This window comes from Schistocerca serialis, chromosome 4 (assembly GCF_023864345.2).
Source record: "Schistocerca serialis cubense isolate TAMUIC-IGC-003099 chromosome 4, iqSchSeri2.2, whole genome shotgun sequence".
Lineage (NCBI taxonomy): Eukaryota > Metazoa > Arthropoda > Insecta > Orthoptera > Acrididae > Schistocerca > Schistocerca serialis.
The window spans coordinates 405,752,830-405,775,915 of record NC_064641.1 but is presented as its reverse complement, the minus strand read 5'-3'; the positions used below and the strand labels follow the sequence as shown (position 1 = coordinate 405,775,915).

Genomic DNA, 23,086 nt, shown 5'->3' with positions numbered 1-23,086 from the left:
TAGTGTATTTTCTTAAAATTTTAATTGCATTCTATAATTTCCATAAAACTGAGAAGTTAATCAACAGATATTGAATAATGTTTTTTAAAAAAATTCATTTTGCTATTTTTACTAACTAATTTTATGACAATACTGGTATTCATAATCAACTGCAAAAGTCTTATGTTAAATGAAAGAAGTACGGGGCTATTACAAATGATTGAAGCGATTTCATAAATTCACTGTAGCTCCATTCGTTGACATATGGTCACGACACACTACAGATACGTAGAAAAACTCATAAAGTTTTGTTCGGCTGAAGCCCCACTTCAGGTTTCTGCCGCCAGAGCGCTCGAGAGCGCAGTGAGACAAAATGGCGACAGGAGACGAGAAAGCGTATGTCGTGCTTGAAATGCACTCACATCAGTCAGTCATAACAGTGCAACGACACTTCAGGACGAAGTTCAACAAAGATCCACCAACTGCTAATTCCATTCGGCGATGGTATGCGCAGTTTAAAGCTTCTGGATTTCTCTGTAAGGGGAAATCAACGGGTCGGCCTGCAGTGAGCGAAGAAACGGTTGAACGCGTGCGGGCAAGTTTCATGCGTAGCCCGCGGAAGTCAACGAATAAAGCAAGCAGGGAGCTAAACGTACCACAGCCGACGGTTTGGAAAATCTTACGGAAAAGGCTAAAGCAGAAGCCTTACCGTTTCGAACTCATTGATGGGGACATGCTGCGCCGAGTGTGGGAGGAACTTGATTATCGGCTTGATGTCTGCCGAATCACTAAAGGGGCACATATCGAACATTTGTGAATGCCTAAAAAAACTTTTTGAGTTTTTGTATGTGTGTGCAAAGCATTGTGAAAATATCTCAAATAATAAAGTTATTGTAGAGCTGTGAAATCGCTTCAATCATTTGTAATAACCCTGTACATACAGCTATGGCACTGTTTTTAATATTGTGTTTATACTTATTCATAATCACTAAAAATAAAAAAAGTCTATTTGGAGTTTCACATTTAGCTGGCAAATTTTAATTTATTACGAATACCAGAATTTTCATGCGATAAGTAATGAAGTACATTGTTTTCATTAAAATTGTGAGTCAATATTTGTTGATTGGTACTTCAGTTTGACATGAAATAAAGAACGCAAACGCAACTAAAAGAAACCTCACGTCTAGTATGAATCGAACCACCAGCCTTTCCATTACAAGAGCAGAACGCGAGGCGCTATGGGCCATTGTCCTAGGATTTTTTTTACAATTATCAAAACTCGGAAGTCATGCAACTCGACTTTTTCATGTATTTTGAGAAGTGCATGTCGGGACTCTGGCCTTCAGGTGCTACAGGTATATCCCGGGTTCGATTCCCGGCGGGGTCAGGGATTTTCTCTGCCTCGTGATGGCTGGGTGTTGTGTGCTGTCCTTAGGTTAGTTAGGTTTAAGTAGTTCTAAGTTCTAGGGGACTTATGACCACAGCAGTTGAGTCCCATAGTGCTCAGAGCCATTTTTTGCTACAGGTATGAAGAAAAAGAAAGAAGGTCAGTTCGTAAGGATCACTTGCGAGACCTTTAACATAATACACCCATATACAGGGTGTTTCACGATTCATGTGATACACTTCAAGAGGTTTTAGAGCGGACGTAGCAGTTCAAGATGTACATAGGAACACCTGTCCGAAAACGTCATCCAACGACGCTACAAGGCGTCAAAGTCATAGACGCCAGTGCCTGTATAGTGATTCCGCAATGATTTTACATTCTTGGATGATGGAGGACGATAAATTTATCAAATTGAGGTAAGGAAACGAACGAGTAGAAACTTATTAGCAGAAATCAATCTGAGAGCTCTGAAATTGGAATACGTGTACTGGTACTGTTGCTAAGGTTGTAATGTAGGCAACTTTCAGGGGTGGTAGTATGGATCAAAACAAGGACCGGTACATGTATTGCACTGTTAGAGGTACCAGAAGAGTTGTCTCACATAACTTTCACCTCGTTCATTTCAGGTACAGGGATCCTTAACTCAAATTGATACATTAACTCTTCTCCATCACTCTAGAAAGTTTGTAACATCATCACGGAATCATCTGAATACACATACAGATAAAGAAGCCGGCGTCTATAACTTTAGTGCTCTGTAGAGTCGATGGATGGCGTTTCCAGACACGGGTTCCTATCTGAAACTTGATCTACTTAGACTCCTCTAAAGCCACTAGAAGTGTGTAACATGAATTGTGAAACATCCCTTATATTTCAAATGTAAGTGATCGAACAGCAACTAACAGGCTCAAAGTAAACAACACCAGAGTGAAAAAAAGTATTGTAGAACGAGCCAAGCAGCAGTCTACTTGCGGTGCAGCCTGCGCACACTACCTGTCGTCCTGCGACGGATCAGTCTCAATGGCCTCGATCCTTTCGTCGCCATCATCGCCGTCGACGGCAATGTCGACCAGGACGCGCTTGGTGGACGGCGTGGCGGCGCCCAGCACCACGGCCACCACCACCACCAGAAGCACCACCAGTGGTGCCCACAGCAAGCGGTAGCGCATCATCGCTGCAGAGAGGTCAGCTCTTCTTCTGAAACACCACGGCAAAGATCGTTTCATCGCGCAATATGCACTATGTGATCAAAAGTATTCGGACACCCCCAAAACCGTACATTTTTCATATTAGGTGCATTGTGCTGCCACATACTGCCAAATACACTATATCAGCGACCTCAGTAGTCATTAGTCAATGTGAGAGAGCAGAATGGGGCGCTCCGCAGAACTTGCGGACTTCGAACGTGGTCAGGTGATTTGGTGTCACTTGTGTCATACGTCTGTATGTGACATTTCCACACTCCTAAACATCCCTAGATCCACTGTTACCGATGTGATAGTGAAGTGGAAACGGGAAGGAATACATACAGCACAAAAGCGTACAGACCGACCTCGTCTGTTGACTGACAGAGACTAGCGACAGTTGAACAGGGTCGTAATGGGCCATAGGCAGACATCTATTCAGACCATCACACAGGAATTCCAAACTGCATCAGGATCCACTGCAAGTACTATGACAGTTAGGTGTGAGGTGAGAAAACTTGGATTTCATGTCCGAGTGGCTGCTCATGAGCCACCCATCACGCCGGTAAATGCCAAACGACGCCTCGCTTGGTGTAAGGAGGGTAAACATTGGACGATTGAACAGTGGAAAAACGTTGCGTGGGGTAACGAATCACGGTACACAATGTGGCGACCCGATGGCAGAGCGTGGGTATGGCGAATGCCCGGTGAACGTCATCTGCTAGCGTGTGTAGTGCCAACGGTAAAATTCGGAGGCTGTGATGTTATGGTGTAGTCGTGTTTTTCCTGGAGGAGGCTTACACCACTTGTTGTTTTGCGTGAACCATTTGAACCGCACGGCCACTCTGGCCGGCCAGACTAAGGGTGGGCCAACACCATACTTAATTCCAGCATTATCGATTGAGGGCGCCACGAATTTGTAAGTCATTTGCAGCCGTGTGTCTAGATGCTTTTGATCACATAGTGTATTTGGTCTGAAAACAGTTGGTCTGAAAACACTTATTCAGCTAAAGTTTTATCTGCTGCTAATGACAACCTGTGAAGCAGAAGACTATACTAATGTGAAAAAACTCATGGGATAGCCATATGCACATATACAAATGGCGGTACTATCGTATACACCAGGTATAAAAGGGAAGCACATTGGCAGAGCTGTCAGTTGTGCTCAGGTGATTCATGTAAAAATGTTTCCGAAGTGATTATGGCCGCGCGACGAGAATTAAAAGACTTCCAATGCGGAGTGGCAGTTGGGGCTAGACGCTTGGAAGATTCCATTTCGGATAACATTAGGGAATTCAGTATTGCGAGATCCACAGTGTCAAGGGTGTGGCGAGAATACCAAATTTACCTCTCATCACGAACAATGCATTGACCGACGGCCTTCACTTAACGACTGAGACTGAAAGCAGCAACGTTTGCATAGAGTTGTCACAACTAAAAGACAAACAACACTGTGTGAAATAACCACAGAGATCAACCTTGGACGTACAGTAAACGTATCCGTTAGGATAGTGCGGCGAAATCTGGCGACAGTAGGCTTCGGTTACAGACGACTGACGAGAGTACCTTTCGCTAATGTACGATATCGCCTGCAGCGCGTCCTCTGCCTTCGTGACTATTTACGTTGGACCCCAGACGACTGGAAAACAGTGGCCTCGTCAGATGTGTCCAGAACTGATGGTAGGGCTCGAACGGCTCGCAAGCCCACGAATCCATTGACCCAAGTTATCAACAAGACACTGTACAAGATGGTGGTGGCTTCATAATGGTGTGGGCCGTCTTTACATGGAATACCGATCATTGATAGGAAACGATTATTTTCGGCTGCTTGGAGACCATTTTCAGTCATGTTCCCAAATAACAATCGAATTTTTATGGATGTCAATGCACCACGCCACTGGGCCACAATTGACAGCGATTGGTTTGCAAAACATTCTGGACAGATTAGACGGTATCCCTTGACTTGTCTTCTCAGTGTATAATTGGGATGAGTGTGACATGTATATATAATGAGCTACTCTACAAGTATGGCGGTAGGTCCCGATTTTGTGGCGATGTTGGGTGAAGCTCTCCCGTAAACCACACACTTTCTTTGGGCCCTTGAAGGAAATATATAATAAATTTCTGATAGTAGTGTGTGGCGTTAGATGATGTAGTATTTGTAAATATTGGCCTACCATTTTTATATGAGTGTCGTTAAACAACTTGTGTCGATTACGGTAGACGGTAAATCCAACAAGTTACGGCCCTCTCTGCTTCGAATCAGTAGTTTACACATCAAGGATTGATGATAGTACTGTAGTTTTATTATAAACGTTTCCGAAAATGTTTAGCACGACTCTTACATACTCTAGATTGTGCTTCTTTCGTCAGATTCCTCCTTCCTATACTCTTCCGACCACAGGAAATCTATAACTACGGCCTCCTGCTTTATGGAGGTAAAAGTAAACCTGCATTCTTAGAGCAGTTCAGTAGAGATCGCTAGAGCACGATGTTGTCTCTCAACAAGCCACAAAGGGTCGTAACAAGCTTAGGCCGTCCGAGCACAGTTACTTCTAGAGGAGCTGACAGCACTGAATTGGCACGCATCACAGTGACACAATTCGAATATTCAGCCGGTATCGTGAGACGCACTGACTGGTGGCCCAAGCTCAGCAACACCTCTTGATGAACGCTACTACTATTTACAGGCCGGAGTAGAAACAGATTAATACTGCCCTGGACTTTTAGGAAGTAGCTGTAAGGATTCTGTCGACTGAGTGTGAAAAAAACTAGTCTAGGGAGCGCCTGGAACTATATCTGGATCGTTGGCATAGGGTTTCCTTTATCCACTAGAGTAGGACTTGTCTGACACCCAATAACTGTCGTAGATGAGTGTTATAGCAAACAGAAATCAGTAGGCGAGCCCGGGAAACGTTTATTGGTAGGGCCCAACTACGTAGAGTAATTTTCTCGGGAGCCGTTCTTCCTAGAGAGGTATCGGAACTGAAGGCCAGTGCTGCCGTCTAGTGACGGCTCTCGCCAACGTTTTAGCGCGAAGGATATAGTTAAGTTTTTATGCAAGGTGAAATAATCTTGTTACTTCTTTATCGAAGCTCCTACGAAGCGCACCTTGTAGAACTAAGACTAGATACATATACGCCAAAGTGCCAAAGGAACTGGTATAGGATTGCGTATTCAAATATAGAGATACGTAAACAGACAGAATACGGCGCTACGGTCGGCAACTCCTACATAAGGCAACAAGTGTCTGGCGCAATTGTTAGATCCGTCACTGCTGTTACAATGGCAGCTTATCGATATTTAAGTGAGTTTGAACGTGGTGTTACAGTCGGTGCACCAGCGATGGCACGCAGCATCCCTTAGGCACTGATGAAGTGGGGATTTTCCCGTGCGATCATTTCATGAGTGTACCGTGAATAGCAGGAATCCGGTAAAACATCAGATCTCCAACATCGCTGCGGCCGGAAGAACATACTGCAAGAACGGTACCAGCGACGACTGAAGAGGATCATTTAGCGTGACAGAAGTGCACCCTTCAGCAAATTGCTGCAGCTTTCAATGCTAGGCCATCAATAAGTGTCAGCATGCGAACCATTCAACGAAACATCATCGATATGGGCGTTCGGAGACGAAATCCCAATCGTGTACCCTTGATGACTGCACGACACAAAGCTTTACGCCTCGCCTGGGACCCATCACCGGCACTGGTCTGTTGATGATTGGAAACATGTTGCCTGGTCGGACGACTCTCGTTTCAAATTATATCGGGCGGATGGACGTGTATGGATATGTAGACAACCTCATGAATCCATGGACCCTGCATGACAGCAGGGGACTGTTCAAGCTGGTGGAAGCTCTGTAATGGTGTGGGACGTGTGCCGTTGGAGTGACATGGGACCACTGATATGTCTGGATACGACTCTTACGGGAGTCACGTTCGTAAGCACCCTGTCTAATCACCTGCACCCTGTCTAATCACCTGCATCTATTCATGTCTGGGTGATTCCAGCACGATAATGCAACGCCCAAAACGTTCAGATCTGCTAAAAAGTGGCCCCAGGAACACTATTCTGAAATTAAACTCTGCCGCTGGACAGTAAAGTCCCCAAACATGAACATTATTGAGCATATCTTGATGCCTTGCAACATGTTGTGCAAAAGAGATCACCACCTCCTCGTACTTTTACGGATTTATGGACAGCCCCGCGGGATTCCTGATGTCAATTCCCTTCAATGTCATTTCCCTCCAACACTACTTCAGACATTAGTCGCGTCCATGACACATTGTGATGCGGCATTTCTGCGTGCTCGTGGGGCCCTACACTATATTAGGCACATGCACCAGTTTCTTTGGCTCTTCAGTGTATTTTCATTTGCAAGAGATTACTGTGCAAACTTAGCTTACCACTTAGCACCCAAATCGACAAAAAATCTAAACTGTATTCTCAAGCCCAAGGTGTTAAACAGACATCCTATATAACTATGAACCTGGCCCTGTAAATCAGCTAATATCATGTGTGGATCATGATTTAAATGCTGCTGTCACTTAACTAGAATGCATCAATTAATAAAGTAAAAGTTTGGGGTCTATTCAAGAAAGATAAAACAGTTATTCCCTTTTTTATTCTACATCCAGACTGTAGGGCCTAGATCCGCTCGGCCACAGCGGCCGGCTATGGTTCTCAAAGTGCTCTTATATAATGGTGATCTCCCCATTGTATCGCGTCTGCGTCGCCCAGTATGGTTTCAGCCAATCGCCATCTCTCTAGGGTAATTTATTTTTCTTGCCAGGTCACAGCCTAGCCCTGTTAAAGCTGACCAGCCACTTACCCTCTGTCCCGGCCCTATTTACGTTAAAAGGAATAATGCATTGTTCTGGCCTTATACCTTTCTGTGCTGAAGCTCACCATTCTCTTGTTAAGTGGGGTTTTCCGATGTCATTAACCACATGCTCGGTTCGTCTGAATCTCATGCAGAAAGAATTAATTCTGTGACAGCAAGGAATGGAAAGGACACAAAATGGCTAAAAACAAGAACAAGGAAAATGTGAATAGGATAACTTCTGATGTCATCGTCAGTGCCTATCCAAAGACAGGTATTCGCATGCTACTTCTCTATGCTCTGCTGTCTTCTGCCATCCTCTTTAGGTTCACGTAATTTCCACTTCCTGTCATCTCTTACTTCTTCTCAAATTCATCTCAAATACTAGCCCTTCCAAAGCGTCTGTTGACAAGCTCTTCAGTCTCAGCCAATGTCCCATCCAGTTCTTCTTCCTTTCTCTTATAATCTGCGGCAGTGTATTGAACGGGATGAAAATTGCCTTTGTATTTACTGCTTGAAACGACACAACCAAACAAAAAGAAACCGAGAATGGATCCTCTCAGGGGACACCGCCTTATAGTAGGCACCTTCAGTGCCGGGCGGGAGGGTTTGCGTGCTTCGGTGAAGTCGAGAGCTATGCCGGCGGTAGCATAGCTACTGGCAGGGTCTCCCAAGCCGGACGGGTCCCGACAGAGGAGACAGACAAAGTGTGTCCCACAACATAGGGCAGGGAGGGCTCTAGAGGTGTAGTGAAGCCAGCTTCCCTAGAGGAGTAAACCTCATACAAATTCTGGTCCTCCAGGTTGGGGGTTGGGCATGGGGCTAATAACACCATACTGTAAAAAAAAAGAATATTACGGAAATTCAACAGAAGCCTCGGAAACTGGATGGAAAGCATGTATCACGACCCCAGCAAAGGAAACGGATAAAGGATCTAACAGTAGCATCATGGAATGTGAGGACAATGCTTCAGCCTGGAAAGATGAAAGAAATAGCCAATGAAATTTTAAAATTCAAATATGATATTGTAGGGCTACAGGAAATAAGATGGCAGGGGAATGGGCAGATAGATAAACCTGAGTACTCATTGGTATATAGTGGACCAGAAGAAAGAACACGCCAACTTGGAACAGGGTTTATAATAACTAGGGAAGTTAGGAAAAGCCTTCTAGAATTTGAACCCATAAATGAAAGGATGTGCAGACTCAGATTAGAAGGTAAATTTAGGAATATATCAATAGTTAATGCACATGCACCAACAGAGGAAAAAGAGGATATAATTAAAGAACAGTTCTACGAAGACTTGGAAAAAGTATACGGTGCAGTACCTAAATATGACCTGATGCTAGTAATAGGAGATTTTAAGGTAAAAATAGGGAGGAATTAACATCTGTATGGAGTTTCTGGAAAATATTCACTACATGAAGAAAACAATGAGAATGGAGACTTACTATGCCAATTCGCAGCAAGGAATAATATGATTATTAAAAGTACCTGCTTTCCACATAAAAGGATCCATCTGGGTACTTGGAAGTCTGCAGCCAATGGAGTAGTCAATCAGATTGATCATATTTTAGTGATTGCACGCCACTCCACGTCAGTTACGGATGTACGGAGCTGCAGAGGACCAAACTGTGATTCAGACCACTTTCTGATAAAATCAGTCTTGAGAGAGAAACTGTCACTAACAAATGGCAACAGAATGGGAAAGATGATGAAATGGAATACAGACAAACTGAACATCCCTGATGAAGTAAAAAAATACCAAGTAACACTAAGCAGAAAGTTGAGCAATGAAGAGACCACAGTAGGAGTAGATGAAAGGTGGAACAGGTTTGAAAAAGCCATTAAGGATGCTGCAGAGGAAATAATAGGCATAAGAAGGAACAGAAGAACCCAGGAGTGGTTTGATGAAGATTGCAGGTCAGCAATAGAGAAAAAGAACAGGGCAAGAACAAAAATGCTACAGAGAGAAACCAGAAATAATGTGGAACAATATAGAGAATTAAGGAGAAGAGCTAACAGACTGTGCAAGAGAACGAAAAGAGTGTGGAATAAGAAGAAATTTCAAGAACTAGAAGAACTAAAGGAACAGAGTGAAATAAGAAAGTTCTATCATATCATAGGCAAAATGAAGAATAGATTCCAACCAAAAACAATGGCCTGTTCCAGTAAAGATGGGAAAATGATAAGGGAGGAAGAACAGATAGTGGGAAGATGGGCAGATATTTCAAAGATACACTAAGCACCAGCCTAGAAGATGAAGAGGCAGCTGCACAGGAGGGAAGAGTGGAGCTGGAAGTAGACAATGAAACCAATGAGGCAAGAAAACCAACAATACAAGAGGTCTCCCAGGCTGTGCACAAGTCAAAAAACAACCGAGCCCTGGGGAAGACAGCATAATTGCTGAATTAATAAAAACTGGTGGTGAGGCTGTAATAAAGGAATTGCACACATTAACATCAGATATATGGGAAACAGAAACTATGTCAGATAATTGGAAAATTGGAATAATAGTCCCCATTTATAAGAAAGGGGACAGAACAGCATGTGAAAACTATGGAGGTGTAACACTCCTAAGTACAGCTTGTAAGATCTTCACAAGTATATTAAACGAAAGGATACGGAAGTGTGCAGAAGGCATACTAGGGGAATATCAGTGTGGCTTTCGACCGGGCAGAGGAACAACTGATCAAATATTTGTGATAAGGCAAATGATGGAAAAGTTCTATGAATATGATATAGATCTGCATTTCTTATTCATCGATTTCAAACAAGCCTTTGACAGCATAAATCGGCAAGAACTATACAGAGTACTGAAAGAAGTTGGTATATGTGCTAAATTAATAAGACTAATCAGAATGACAATGACAGAGACAAGAGCAAAAGTAAAGGTCCTTAGCAGAACAAGTGAAAGCTTTGACTTTAATAAAGGTGTGAAGCAAGGGGATAGTCTCTCCACTGTCCTATTCAACATTGCCCTGCATAGTGCAGTAAATAAAATCAACAAAAGAGGCACCATATTTATGAAAACTAGCCAGATATGTGCATACGCTGATGACATTGCTATAGTAGGAAGAAATACCAATACATTCCTAGAAACATACCGGGCAATGGAAACAGAAGCTTTAAAAATTGGCCTCATAGTAAATGTAAACAAAACAAAATATATGGTAATGTCACAATCTGAGTCCAGAAGAACCCCTAAAAACCTAAACATCAATGGGAAATGCTTCAATGGAGTGTCCTCTTTTAATTACTTGGGAGCCCTAATAACAAATGATAACAGTATTGGAAAGGCTATAAGGGAAAGAATACAAGCAGGAAACAGAGCTTACTTTGCAAATATGCAGCTTTTCAAAAGTAGCCTTGTTACAAGAAAAACTAAATTGCTAATATATAATTCCCTAGTCCGCCCAGTTATCACATACGGCTCAGAGGTATGGACGTTGACAGAACACGATAAAAATTCTCTAAGAAGCATTGAGCGGAAAATACTACGCAAAATCTATGGGCCAATAAGGGAGGAAGAAGGCTGGAGAATATTCTACGATGCTGAATTACAGGAGTTAATACAAGGCAGGGACATAGTAAAATTTGTTAAATCACAGCGAATACGATGGCTAGGACACTTGGAGAGAATGGCAGAGGATAGAATTCCAAAGAAAATGATGAAAGGTATGATCCATTCAGTTAGGCGAAAAGGGAGACCTAGAAGAAGATGGATCGATGAGGTAATAATGGATATCAGCAATATGGGAGTCCGGGGGTGGAAAAGAGCAGCAAATAACCGATAAGTGTGGAGGAAGATCGTTGAAGAAGCCAAGGCTCACCAAGGGCTGTAGAGCTACTGAAGAAGAAGAAGAAGATTCAGATGCGAAAGGTGGACTCAAGGCGATTGTGTCACAGGAAACACAGGCTATTATCTTTTGTGTGCATAAATTGCAACTCAGACAATGATGATGAACAGGCTTTTAATTAACAACCAAACATCTAAATATGCAGTATTGTGCTAAAAGGATCAAGTTCGCAAAGAAGTAGGTTTTCTACCAGTAAAATTTTTGTATTTTATCCTGTTAATTGGTATAATTAAGCTTGTAATTTTATTTACTGCCCGTAAAAGGTGTTTTGACGGTGTATTTTGTTTACTTATAACTGTGTTCCATGATATGAATAAACGTGTCCCTGTAGGTGCCTAAATGTGCCCTATACCCTGGGCATGTTTGCCCAATCGACTCTAGCCCACATAAAATTATTTTTCACTCTTAAATGCAAAGCTGAGTTAGAAATGTATACAGCAGTGATTTTAATTGCACAATGTACAAACCCTATTGATTGATCGATGAGAGGATACAGAGTAAAAAAGGTCTACATATATCCCTAAATGCATGGTTTCCATGTTAGAGACAGGTTATTCAATCATACATTGTTAAAGAGACTGCGGTCTAATACGCTATGTACCATGCAGCCACAGTTTCCTCCTACTACTGTTTCTCAAACGTCATGCCCTAGAGCCCTGTCCTGCCATAGTAATTGGTAATGTTGCGTCCGATTCACTTCTCTTGCTGCCTCACCTTGTAGTGGACGTGATACAGCGTTATACGCAATGATTCCGTATTCAAATCGAGAGGTTGTCGACGTGGTGTTTACTTATTGAAAACAGGAAATCATGAAAGGCATATCCGAAATGTTCGGACGCCAGACTTCGAGGAAAATATGATTTAGCCTCGTGGAAGACGAGCGCCGTGTCAGTACCGGGCAGTTGGCCCGCCAGTACAGGGTAAGCCAGTCGAGTGTGTGGAGCATTCTCCACGACATTTGTTACTACCCGTATCATTTACACCGTGACCAGGGTCTACTAGCGACAGACTTTCCACATCGGGAGCAGTTTTGTCACTGGTTGCTTCACCAGGCAACCACGATTCCAGTATTTGTGTCTTCCCTCCCATTCAATGATGGGGCCACCTTGACACGAAGTGGTAGCTTCAGCTTTCGTAACAGTCATTTGTGACATAGTATGCAGAACCGCCATGGTATGGTGACAGCGAATCATCAGCATCGGTGCAACTGGAATGTGTAGGCCGCGATAATTGGCGACCTAATTTTGGGACCAATCTTCCTTCATGTCGGTTAGCACGCCAGAACTATCGGCGTTTCTTGGGGGTGACGTTGCCTCCTGTGCTGGAAGAAGTGCCATTGATGATTCGAAAGATTATGTGCCTGCTATATGATGGTGCTCCACCCACTTCGCCATTAACGTCCAGATGTATATCAATCGTGTTTTCCCTGGTAAATGGATCGTGCGAGGGTGTCCAGTTCCATGGCCTGCTCGTTCACCGGATCTCAACCCATGCGATTTCTGGTTAGGAGGTGGTCTGGATTCGATTCCAACTTTTGTCAATGATTTTAGATAGGGAGAGACAGATTCCATTTTCTGGCTACACCAAGTGAAGAAGAAATAATGGCCTGTGGTCTGAAATTAACATTAAAATTCCTTTTCTACCAAGTAGACGTTAGGTTGAACCACAATGAAGTCTGGAGTGGCGACATATAGAAACTCTATCATCAGTAACCTTTCTTATACTAGTTATTTATTTCTAGTGACGAAACAAACGCAATGTAGGCTCACAGGACACTTATTCCATCATTTATCTGAGCTTCTGAATGTCGATAAAATTGGTTCTGAACTGGGAATGCAAATCAGACCGTCCTTAAAGCGGAATTTGATACCTTCGTGACAATACAGCTGGGCTACAATTTGTTGTTTGTTCAAAACTGCAGATTCCTCAACATCTCCACATATTGCGCGTGAATGGGTTCGAATCCTCGCCTGGCACTAAAGATTTCAATGTGTATTATCGAGCTCTAGCATGAGAACACCTATCTGAAGGTGGATAATAATTTTGATTTCTAATGTATTTTCATTCGTCGTCATCACTAACGATATGTGACGTTTTTGACTCCCAGTGAGACACAGAACTATTTACGAGATCACTGTAAGTTCAAGATGTTAGTCCGAGCTGGAGAAAAATTCGGTAGCTGACGTCTCTTTGTGTGTGTAGTCAACAACGATATGTGTGGAGCCCTATTCCTAGTCAGCACTGAACTCTTCGTCATATTATTTCTAGTTCAAACATGCTTACATGTCGCTGCTGGTGCAACAAACCCATATTTAACGTTCGTTTTCTCTAGAATATAACAGCGATAGGTGCCAGGTTGGAGTCCTGGCAAGGAAAAAAATTAATGTTTCGTCTCGTCATTTCAGTTAAAACATCTAGCTACTGCCGAAAAAATCCGAAATGTCACAGTTGATTGTGCGTCGATATCTATCCGATTAGGTTTTGGGTTCGAATCCCTGTCCAACACAAAGCTTTACCTCACGGCAATTCAAGTAAGTTACTTGTTAAGAAGCAATATTTAACATCTCTCATAGTTCGTTAACAGGGACAATAGGTGCTGGGTAGGAATTCGCGTCCGTTAAAAATGCTTGCGTTATGTAATTTAAAGTTGGTATTTGCTAACTGATACTGTCTAAAATCGAGGTATATCACTCTTGTATGCCTAATCAGTAATGACTGTTGGTTTCCGTCAGTCACTAAATCTTTGCTTAGTCTGCATGACCTGGGTTTGAATCCATTTGCAGAACGAGACGGTTCGTCGTGTCATTTGAAGTTCATACATATCCTCAACTAGCTGCTCGCGAATAACTTAAATTTTTAATCTCATTTTGTGTTAAATAATAAGCACGGTATATTACTTTGACGAGGAAATCATGAATACGACGAACTTACTACGTGCATTACCTATCTGATGTAATAATGAGAGTGGTAACATTTCAGGCATGTCATTTATTGTAATAAATGTGAGCTTACAAGCCTTAAGGACAGTCTTATCTGTGATAAGGTGTTCCCCGATATTTGTAGTATCGTGGTATTACTTTACATCTTGAGTTATTGCGATACAGAGCAGTGTTTTCTAGTGGTGACTTGTTGGGACCATTTTCAATAGTCAAACGACTGTACCCAGGAGCGATTAGAGGAGCTTCTAGACAGCTGCGTTATGTGGGTTGCATGGAAATCAGGCGAAATTCAGTTCAGGTCGTTCGGATACTTTTGAGCACGACTGTACATGGAAGCCATTTTCAACACGTAACGTAATTGTGGCTGTGTGGTACAGCTAGTATTAGGCCGTTTTCTGTACCAATGTATGACTGAATAAATGCTGTCTAGCATGGAAACCATGCATTTCTGGACATTAGTTCATTAGATCTGTTTTGTTCCCTTTATAGCAATTTATACTTTAACAACAAGTAAACTATTTTAAAAATCAAACAATTTTTGAAAAATTTGGGAAGTTTTCCGCGTAAATAGTCCACGGTCTCCCTACTTGTTTAAGTGCTCATCTCAAGCCCGCAGTATCACGGTTTCTGCAGGAAGTTGGGCCAGTCGCGTTTTGTGCCGCTACCATGTATTGATGTTGGACGTCTCTCATAACAGTCTCGGGAAATTTCCGGGACGTACATTATCGGGACAGGATTCCGCATCCTACTGCCCAGTCTAGCAGTCAACATTTCGGCAACGTGTTCCCCTCTCAAGACAATAATACGTGATCACACCACGACCACTTCGCGGAAACCTTCTTCCACAATTCAGGAGTCAACGAACGGAATGGACTGCGGCATCGGCTCTCCATAAACCCAACTGAGCATGCTTTTGCTCAGCTCTTAAGTTCTAACGCACCGTCATTGAACTCCTCCTAAAACTGCATGTCCCAAGATGGTGCGCTCAATACGTGGCCAATATTGAGCAGCAACGTCCCGACCATCCTGTGGACAGCGTGCTAAAGCGGATCCAAGCGTGTTGCAGTACATAGTGTGGAGTAATGCAGAACTGGATGTTACATATTAGGAGGTTTTGATTTTGGAATGTGCATTTTCGAGTAGATCATTTATTTTGGTTTTTGCATCTCTTTTATTTAGAAATAACGTTATTGTTTCTTATTTCGAATGGCATTTTCTCTCATTTCCCGCTCGCCTTGAATCTAAACCGACTTACATTCCCAGCTAAGCAGCTGGTGAAAAGAATGTTTTCTGAATAGTTTATATTTGAAGGTTTACCACATTCTACGTCAGAAAGACGTTTGTCACCAGTTCGCAGGTGTAGAGTAACTTTGCGAAATATCGTGGCATTACAAGAAGCACCTGACAGATGTAGTGAGTATCAGATACAACGCATTGAACAGTAACTGCAGCTGTCTTTCTTAACCACTCATTGATGGCATCTTGTTTGAGGTGAATGCCTACTCGTCTTTGTTCCGTATTGACCATGACATCACCATCGATACCTTTAGCGGCAATAAAGGTTATAATTTCACATACCAAATCAGACTGGCTAGATTTCGCGGCAGTTTCAACCCCGCATCTAATAATTTCAGACCTTTGGGGAGTGTTACCCAAGTGATTGATACAAACTTAAAATGCTACTAAAATCACAGGAACATTCTTTAAATGCTACAGATGATAATTTATCACAACTTGTAGAAGTTGGTAACTGAAAGTGCTAGCAAGGCAGCAGCTAGTTTCGTACTGACAAGTGAGCCAGGCGCTGAAGTGGTTAGAACACAGCACTTGTATTCTGGAGGACGGAGGTTCAAATTCCAAATCCATCCACCCTCACTTAGATTTGAAGGCAAAAGTTAGGTGAGTCCTTTGAAGAGCATGGCCGACGTCTTTCCTCGTCCTTTCCAAATTTAAGACTGCACACCATCTCTAATCACCTCCAAATACTCAAACGCCGCATGCCACCATACAGTGCCTGTACGGGGTGCCTTATACCACTTCTAGCCATTCCCTTTCGTATTTCACCAGCAAATGGAGCGAGGGAAAAACGAATGGCCGTATCAGGCACGGGCAGCCGCTGGTGACCCGCGAGGCCTTATTCAAATACGTACTTAAGTTTGTGGAGCGGGTCTTCACGTGACGCGACATCAGCACTTGTAGCTCACCAAGTCAAATCCGTCGTGACCGTGAGATTAATGTTCATGTAGTAACGCACCAATATGAAAGGAATCCATTTCCCGAAACACTTCACCAACAAATTTGCCTCAAGACTTGCATTTTTAGAGTACAGTCATGTTATTTTAATCCCATTTTCAGATGTTTACATTTATTTATTTACTATCTTGAAAACTTCCATCGCAAAATTCTGCAACGCCGTTAGTAAAGAAACAATGTTCAGAATACATTGTTGTTGTTGTGGTCTTCAGTCCTGAGACTGGTTTGATGCAGCTCTCCATTCTACTCTATCCTGTGCAAGCTTCTTCATCTCCCAGTACCTACTGCAAATTACATCCTTCTGAATCTCCTTAATTTATTCATCTCTTGGTCTCCCTCTACGATTTTTACCCTCCACGCTGCCTTCCACTACTAAATTGGTGATCCCTTGATGCCTCAGAACATGTCCTACCAACCGATCCCTTCTTCTAGTCAAGTTGTGCCACAAACTCCTCTTCAACAAACATGTTTTTCATCCAAACAGTGTATTTCCAAGCATAGGTTTCTTGTCGAAACTGCATCCGTCAAGTCCCATCTACAACTCCTAGAAGCCTGTAATAGCACGAGTACAGTTTCCTAAAAAGTTTAAAAAATTAAATATGCATGTTTAATTATTAAAACTGGTTGTATTAAAAAAAGGTGTATTTCAAGATTTTAAGTAAAATATATGTGCCGTGCCGCGCGACGTCCTAGGTGATCAGTAATCGATTGTATCTCCCCCGCGCATGTCTCTGCCCCGTTGCTGGGACAGCGTGGTAAGGCTAAGCAATATCTTCTGGGAGGAAATCTAGTGTCTGGGTTAGCCATTGCGCAGTAAAGCTCACTGTGTTTATAAGCCTGATACCCTGCCTGCCTACAAGAGTGTGTTCAGATGTAAGCATGAAGCCGTCGAAATAAACTGACGGAGAAAACCGCAGTATCAAAAAATGATAACTGTAGAGTAATGGTCTTTCGGGAATACACTTGTCTAAGTAAAATGTTTAAGTGATTAACATTGCAAGATCACAGGTTTATTAATATAAGTGCAAGATAAGGCATTCCTAATGTGAAATGCTTGTACAGTAATAACCGAAGTAACCGCCAGAATGTTGAATGCAAGCATGCAAAAGTGCACGCATTGTATTGTACAGGTGCCGGATGTAATTTTGTGGAATGGAGTTCCATGGCTGTTGCACCTGATCGGTCAATACAGGGACGGTTAATGCTGGTTGTGGATGACGAAAGCGATGTCGTCTGATGAAGTCCTACTTGTGCTCGATTGGTGACAGTTCTGATGATCGAACAGGGAAAGGCAACATGCCGATACTCGGTAGAGCACTTTGGGTTACATCAGCGGTATGTGGCCGAGCGTTATCCTGTTGGAAAACACCGCTTGAAATCTGCTCGGGAATGGCAGCACAATAAGTCGAATCACCAGACTGACGTAAAAATTTGCTGTAAGGGGGCGTGGGATAACCACGGGAGTGCCGCAGCTGTCATACGAAATCGCACACCACACCATAATTCCAGGTATAAGTCCAGTGCGTCGCATGCAAATAGGTAGACAGGTTGGTTGCAGACCCTCGACTGGCCTTCTAACCAACACAAGGCCAGCATTGACACTTACATAGAACTGCTTTCATCAGAAAACACAACAGACCTCCACCCTGCCCTATAATTAACTTTCGCTTGACATCACTAAAGTCGCAAATGGCGATGGTTTGGGGTCAGTGGAATGTATGCTTCAGGGAGTCTGGCTCGGAACTGTCCTTGAAGTGACTAATTGGTAACAGTTGGTTGTGTCACTGTGGTGCCAACTGCTGCTCAAATACGATGCGCCAGAGCGATACGCCAAACACAATGGTCTTGCCCCTCGGTAGTGCAACGTGGCGATCCGGTGCCCGTCTTCTTGCGACCGTACATTCCCGTTACCACCGCTGCTAGCAGTCACGCACAGTGGCTACATCCTTGCCAATGGTTTCTGCGACATCGCGGAAGGAACATCCACCTTCTCGTAGCCCTATCATACGACCTCGTTCGATCTCAGAGGTGTTGATAATGGCGTCTTAGTCGCCTTAAAGGCATTCTTTACTAACATCAGCTTACCGCCTCCAATCTCAAAGGTACTTAAAGCTCAAGACCATTACAGCGTGAATTTAAAGCAAACCTGATTTGCATCCTCATAGTGATGCTGCTAGGGCCCTTCCTACGCAACTGGCTCGAAATATGTTTCAAATGGCTCTGAGCACCATGGGACTTAACTTCTAAGGTCATCAGTCCCCTAGAACTTAGAACTACTTAAACCTAACTAACCTGAAGACATCACACACATCCGTGCCCGAGGCAGGATTCGAACCTGCGACCGTAGCGGTCGCGCGGTTCCAGACTGTAGCGCCTAGAATCGCTCGGACACCCCGGCCGGCCGCGAAATCTGAATAGACATCATCTTTCAGATGTAGAAACACGCGTATCAACTTTCGTATACGTCTACAGCTGCTTCTTGATGCTGGTTTTTTTTCCCCCGTCGGTGTAGTTACTAATCGATTTCTTTTGTTGCAAATAAACGTATTGTAAACTCTGAAGCAATTTCACCAACTGTAAAGCTGGTAATTGAATTGTACTGTTTCTGTATGAGATGATGGCATCATGCTCCTAGATAAAATTTGTATGTAAAATTTACATATGTTAAATTATTTTAGCTTCATCATGGTAGGCATTGAACATTGGGCCTTAAGCGGTTCGTGCATTAACTAAGTGTAATTACTTTCATGTTCAATTGATGTTCTAGATTTATTATTATCTGCCGGCCGGAGTGACCGTGCGGTTCTAGGCTCTACAGTCTGTAACCGAGCGACCGCTACGGTCGAAGGTTCGAATCCTGCCTCGGGAATGAATGTGTGTGATGTCCTTAGGTTAGTTAGGTTTAATTAGTTCCAAGTTCTAGGCGACTGATGACCTCAAAAGTTAAGTCGCGTAGTGCTCAGAGCCATTTGAACCATTTATTATCTGTTAACTAGCAACGCCGTGTGTCAATTAATCAATTTACTGAAAATACTTAAGACTTTAACTTACTTGAATAATTTTAGTTTGGTCCGCCAACGTGGCGCGCTTTTTGTTATCTTTTCAAATTATCTTATTGCCTCCTAGCATTCCAACGATCGTATTTACGCGGTCATCCTTGACCTTGACTGCTTTAACTGCATTACTCAGTACTCCCACTGTGAAATTGCATCTTTTATCTTTGGAGAGAGTTTAATTGTTTCCGATAATAAATTGCTGTTCTGGTACACATCTACATCTTCATCTACATTTATACTCCGCAAGCCACCCAATGATGTGTGGTGGAGGGCACCTTACGTGTCTTGTAATAGCAGTACGTTTCCGCTCCGCTATTATTTCCCTGCCACTTCCATATTACTGTCTAAAAGTAAACAACATGGACGATACTCTTTATAAAAGAGGGGACACTTCAGTTTCCTGGACTAAGTTACATGAAGCGACCAGAAGCTTTTGGAAAGGGGGGTCGATGACCCGTCATGGAGAGGAAAAGGAGTGTGTTCTGTGGAAGGGTAGGCAGATATCTGGTCAGCTAGCGGAACGTGGTTATTCTTTGGGCTATAATGTGTTACCAGCATGACGGCAGATAATGATTTTATGTGATACACGCATTTCAGATCTAGACAGGGGTCAATACTAACTTTACGCCAATCGTATATTGTTATATGCCCATGGTTTTCAACCTTTCTGAATTCGTGGGTCCCTTTGACCAACTGTGTTCACACACACACACACTTAAAAACTATTCAAAATCCAAGCTCGCACAAAATATTTTTTATTCAAGACAACCGGTTCCTACAGTGTTAGCTGTCATCTTCAGATCTTAAACTTTTTTTTTTAGTAAAACATATTCCTTTCAGGCTGATCTCATGCCCAAGATGTCAAGCGGATAAAACTCAGCACATTATAAAGGTTTGCTATCGCTAAAATATTTAAAAACACACAGCATATTAGCGATGCCTGAAAAGTCAATGAGTGCTGCTATAAAATAAGAGAGATGTAAATTCATGCCCCATACCGTGACACATTTGTCTAAACAATCTTGCTTCTGAGGACAAGCTTTAATAAAGTTCACAACATTTATGACAGTTTGCAGTCAGATTCAGATCAGCACCTGCTTCTGTAGGGAAAACGCAGTGGGCCACATAATGCCAGGAGCATTGCTGCAGGTAAGTGGTTGTAGACCACTGTAACGCCCCAACGTGGATCGCACTTCATGTCATAGTTTCACTCCTCGTTGTCTTATCTAGCTATTTCCTGGGGCAGAGCAGCATAAGAAAAAAGGCATAAAATGTTTGCTCAGCAGAAGTCAGTAGTAGGATATCGTGCAAAGCAGGAAACTATATCCCTAGCGAAAGTCTTCTTAAGGATGGGCCTATGGAAATTCTTACACTCACTATCCACTACATTTATTCCTGATTTGCTCTTTTTGCATATAATAAAAATCACTCTCAACTGAAGTGTGATTTGTTTGATCACAATAATGGATACAAAAATTATTTTCACATAAATTTTGTCTTATTGTTATCTAGGGTTCAGAGTTGAGTTATATAGTCTGGAGAATAGATATTCAGTAATCTCCCATCTAAAATGAAACAAATAATCGAGAATCCCTACCAATTAAAAAATTCAAAACATATAACATTAGCAATTCTTTCCACAAATTATTTGAGTATCTAAATTAAAGGATTGAACCTTTCCGTTAACTACATCTCAAGTAGCAGATTTCGTTGTACAGCTTCATGACAACCACTACGTAATAGGACTCAATATTTAAAGATGTAGGTAGATTTGTTCGTTGAAAAATACCATTGTAATCAAGCAGTATCAGATGAATGACAGATCTTTATTATTACTGAGAAAGCTGCTGCTTTTTTTCCGAAGCAGCCTCTTTCTTTCAAAAGTACTTAATTAAATTTTGTTAGTAAATTGGTGAAGGCCATCAAGCAGTGCAGCGACAGTATGTTAATAATATATCACACAAATTAAGTTTCTGCGATTTCCTTCACTTTTTGTAACGTACCCTTTAGCTCGTTCACAATCCTTGAATGTTCTTCTTCAACGGATCAACGGAGCACGACGATTTAATAAATGAACTAACACTCTCTCAAACTGTGAGACTGTATTACTTCTTATCGGGAGAAATATCGAAGAATATCCTAAAGAACACATCCCTGTTATGTCATAGATGTTCTCATTTCAGTCCCGACAAGATTGTCGTGTTAAAAAGTTAGTCATCTGAAAGTTTGTAGAGAGTTGCCGTTGACTGCATCGCCCACAATCGACAGACACAGCTACAATGCTGTAATAACTACATTGAACCACTGGTTGGTTGGCTACTTAATATGGGGAGGGGACCAAACTGCGATGTCATCGGTCCCAACAGATTAGGGAAGGATGGGGAAGGAAGTCGGCCGTGTCCTTTGAAAGGAACCATCCCGGCATTTGCATGAAGCGATTTAGGAAAATTACGGAAAACCTAAATCAACATGGTCGTACGCGGGTTTGAAGCGTCGTTCTCCTGAATGCGAGTCCAGTGTGCTAACCACCACATTGTTTCACATTAATTTATACTCCGTTTCAGGAGAGGACCATTTCATCGCATCCACTTATCCATTCTGACTGAACTTCTTAGGATTTCCAAACTAAACTAGGAACTGTTCCTTTGGTTTTCAACAAAAGCCACTATTTAAGTAGCAGTTCATTCTGAAGATCCACTGCTTTACTACAGCCAACTATTCAAAGACGCGACTGTAAAAACCCATCCTTGTCCCCATTTCTTTAGAAGTGCTGTGGATACATTCTTATTAGGAAAATACTGAGACTCGTTATTCGCTGAAAATAAACTGTAATTCCCAAAGATTTTAGAGAATTCGCGCAAAGGCTTGCCTTTCCACGGACAACAGAAAATTAAAATTCTGTGAAACTTCAACTGCTATCTAAATCATCTATAAAGATTAGAAGGTGCTACACATTTTTTCACAAGAATTCAATGTCCACGTGCTATAGACTCTTTTCACATAGGTGCCAACACAGCGCTTTGCATCAGTGATGTTGACGTGTGTGTTCAGATGGCAACCTGTTGTTCATGGGATTGAGCCAGAGAAATTGTTAAAAACCATAACCGTCGCCCAGTTCAGAAACCACAGAATTCTTAAACATTCTTGATTTCAATTAAACGCGACTTTTAATTTCGTGATATTCTTTCGCATTATAATGAAGCGTTAAAATATCTTTTTATATCCAACAATAAATCGCGTTCCAAATGGCTGTCACTTAGTATCACATTCGTTGCCAACTTAGAAAACAAGCCAACAGTCTCCTTCATTGTAATAGAGAAGCAATCACTTCTCAACAATAGTTTTACTTCAGTTGTAACAAGTTTTACCTTTATTAAAGTGTACCAGCATAAGTAAAATCAGTATCAGATAACATCAGTTATTATCATATTGTTAATCACAGTAGTAAAGATTTCTAGAATTTACTGCAAGCAAATTTTATTTATTTGACTAGTTTCAATTCGCCTAGTGATTCATCATCAGTTGGTACACATTTATTGCATTCCTGGAGCGTTGTGCGGGTTGAATAGCTGTGGCAAGATGTAAAAATGAAACATGTAAACAC

At 42.3% G+C, this 23,086-nt stretch overlaps 1 protein-coding gene across 1 annotated transcript in view; it reads right to left on the bottom strand.

Annotated features, from left to right (window-relative positions):
• The window catches only part of LOC126473702 (uncharacterized), a 109,824-nt gene that overhangs the window by 70,806 nt on the left and 15,932 nt on the right, over nt 1–23,086 (bottom strand). The window contains exon 2 of the mRNA XM_050100942.1: nt 2,360–2,563. Within this exon, the coding sequence (XP_049956899.1) occupies nt 2,360–2,538 (179 nt within the window). The 5' untranslated portion in view covers nt 2,539–2,563. The remainder of the gene's footprint in view (nt 1–2,359; nt 2,564–23,086) is intronic.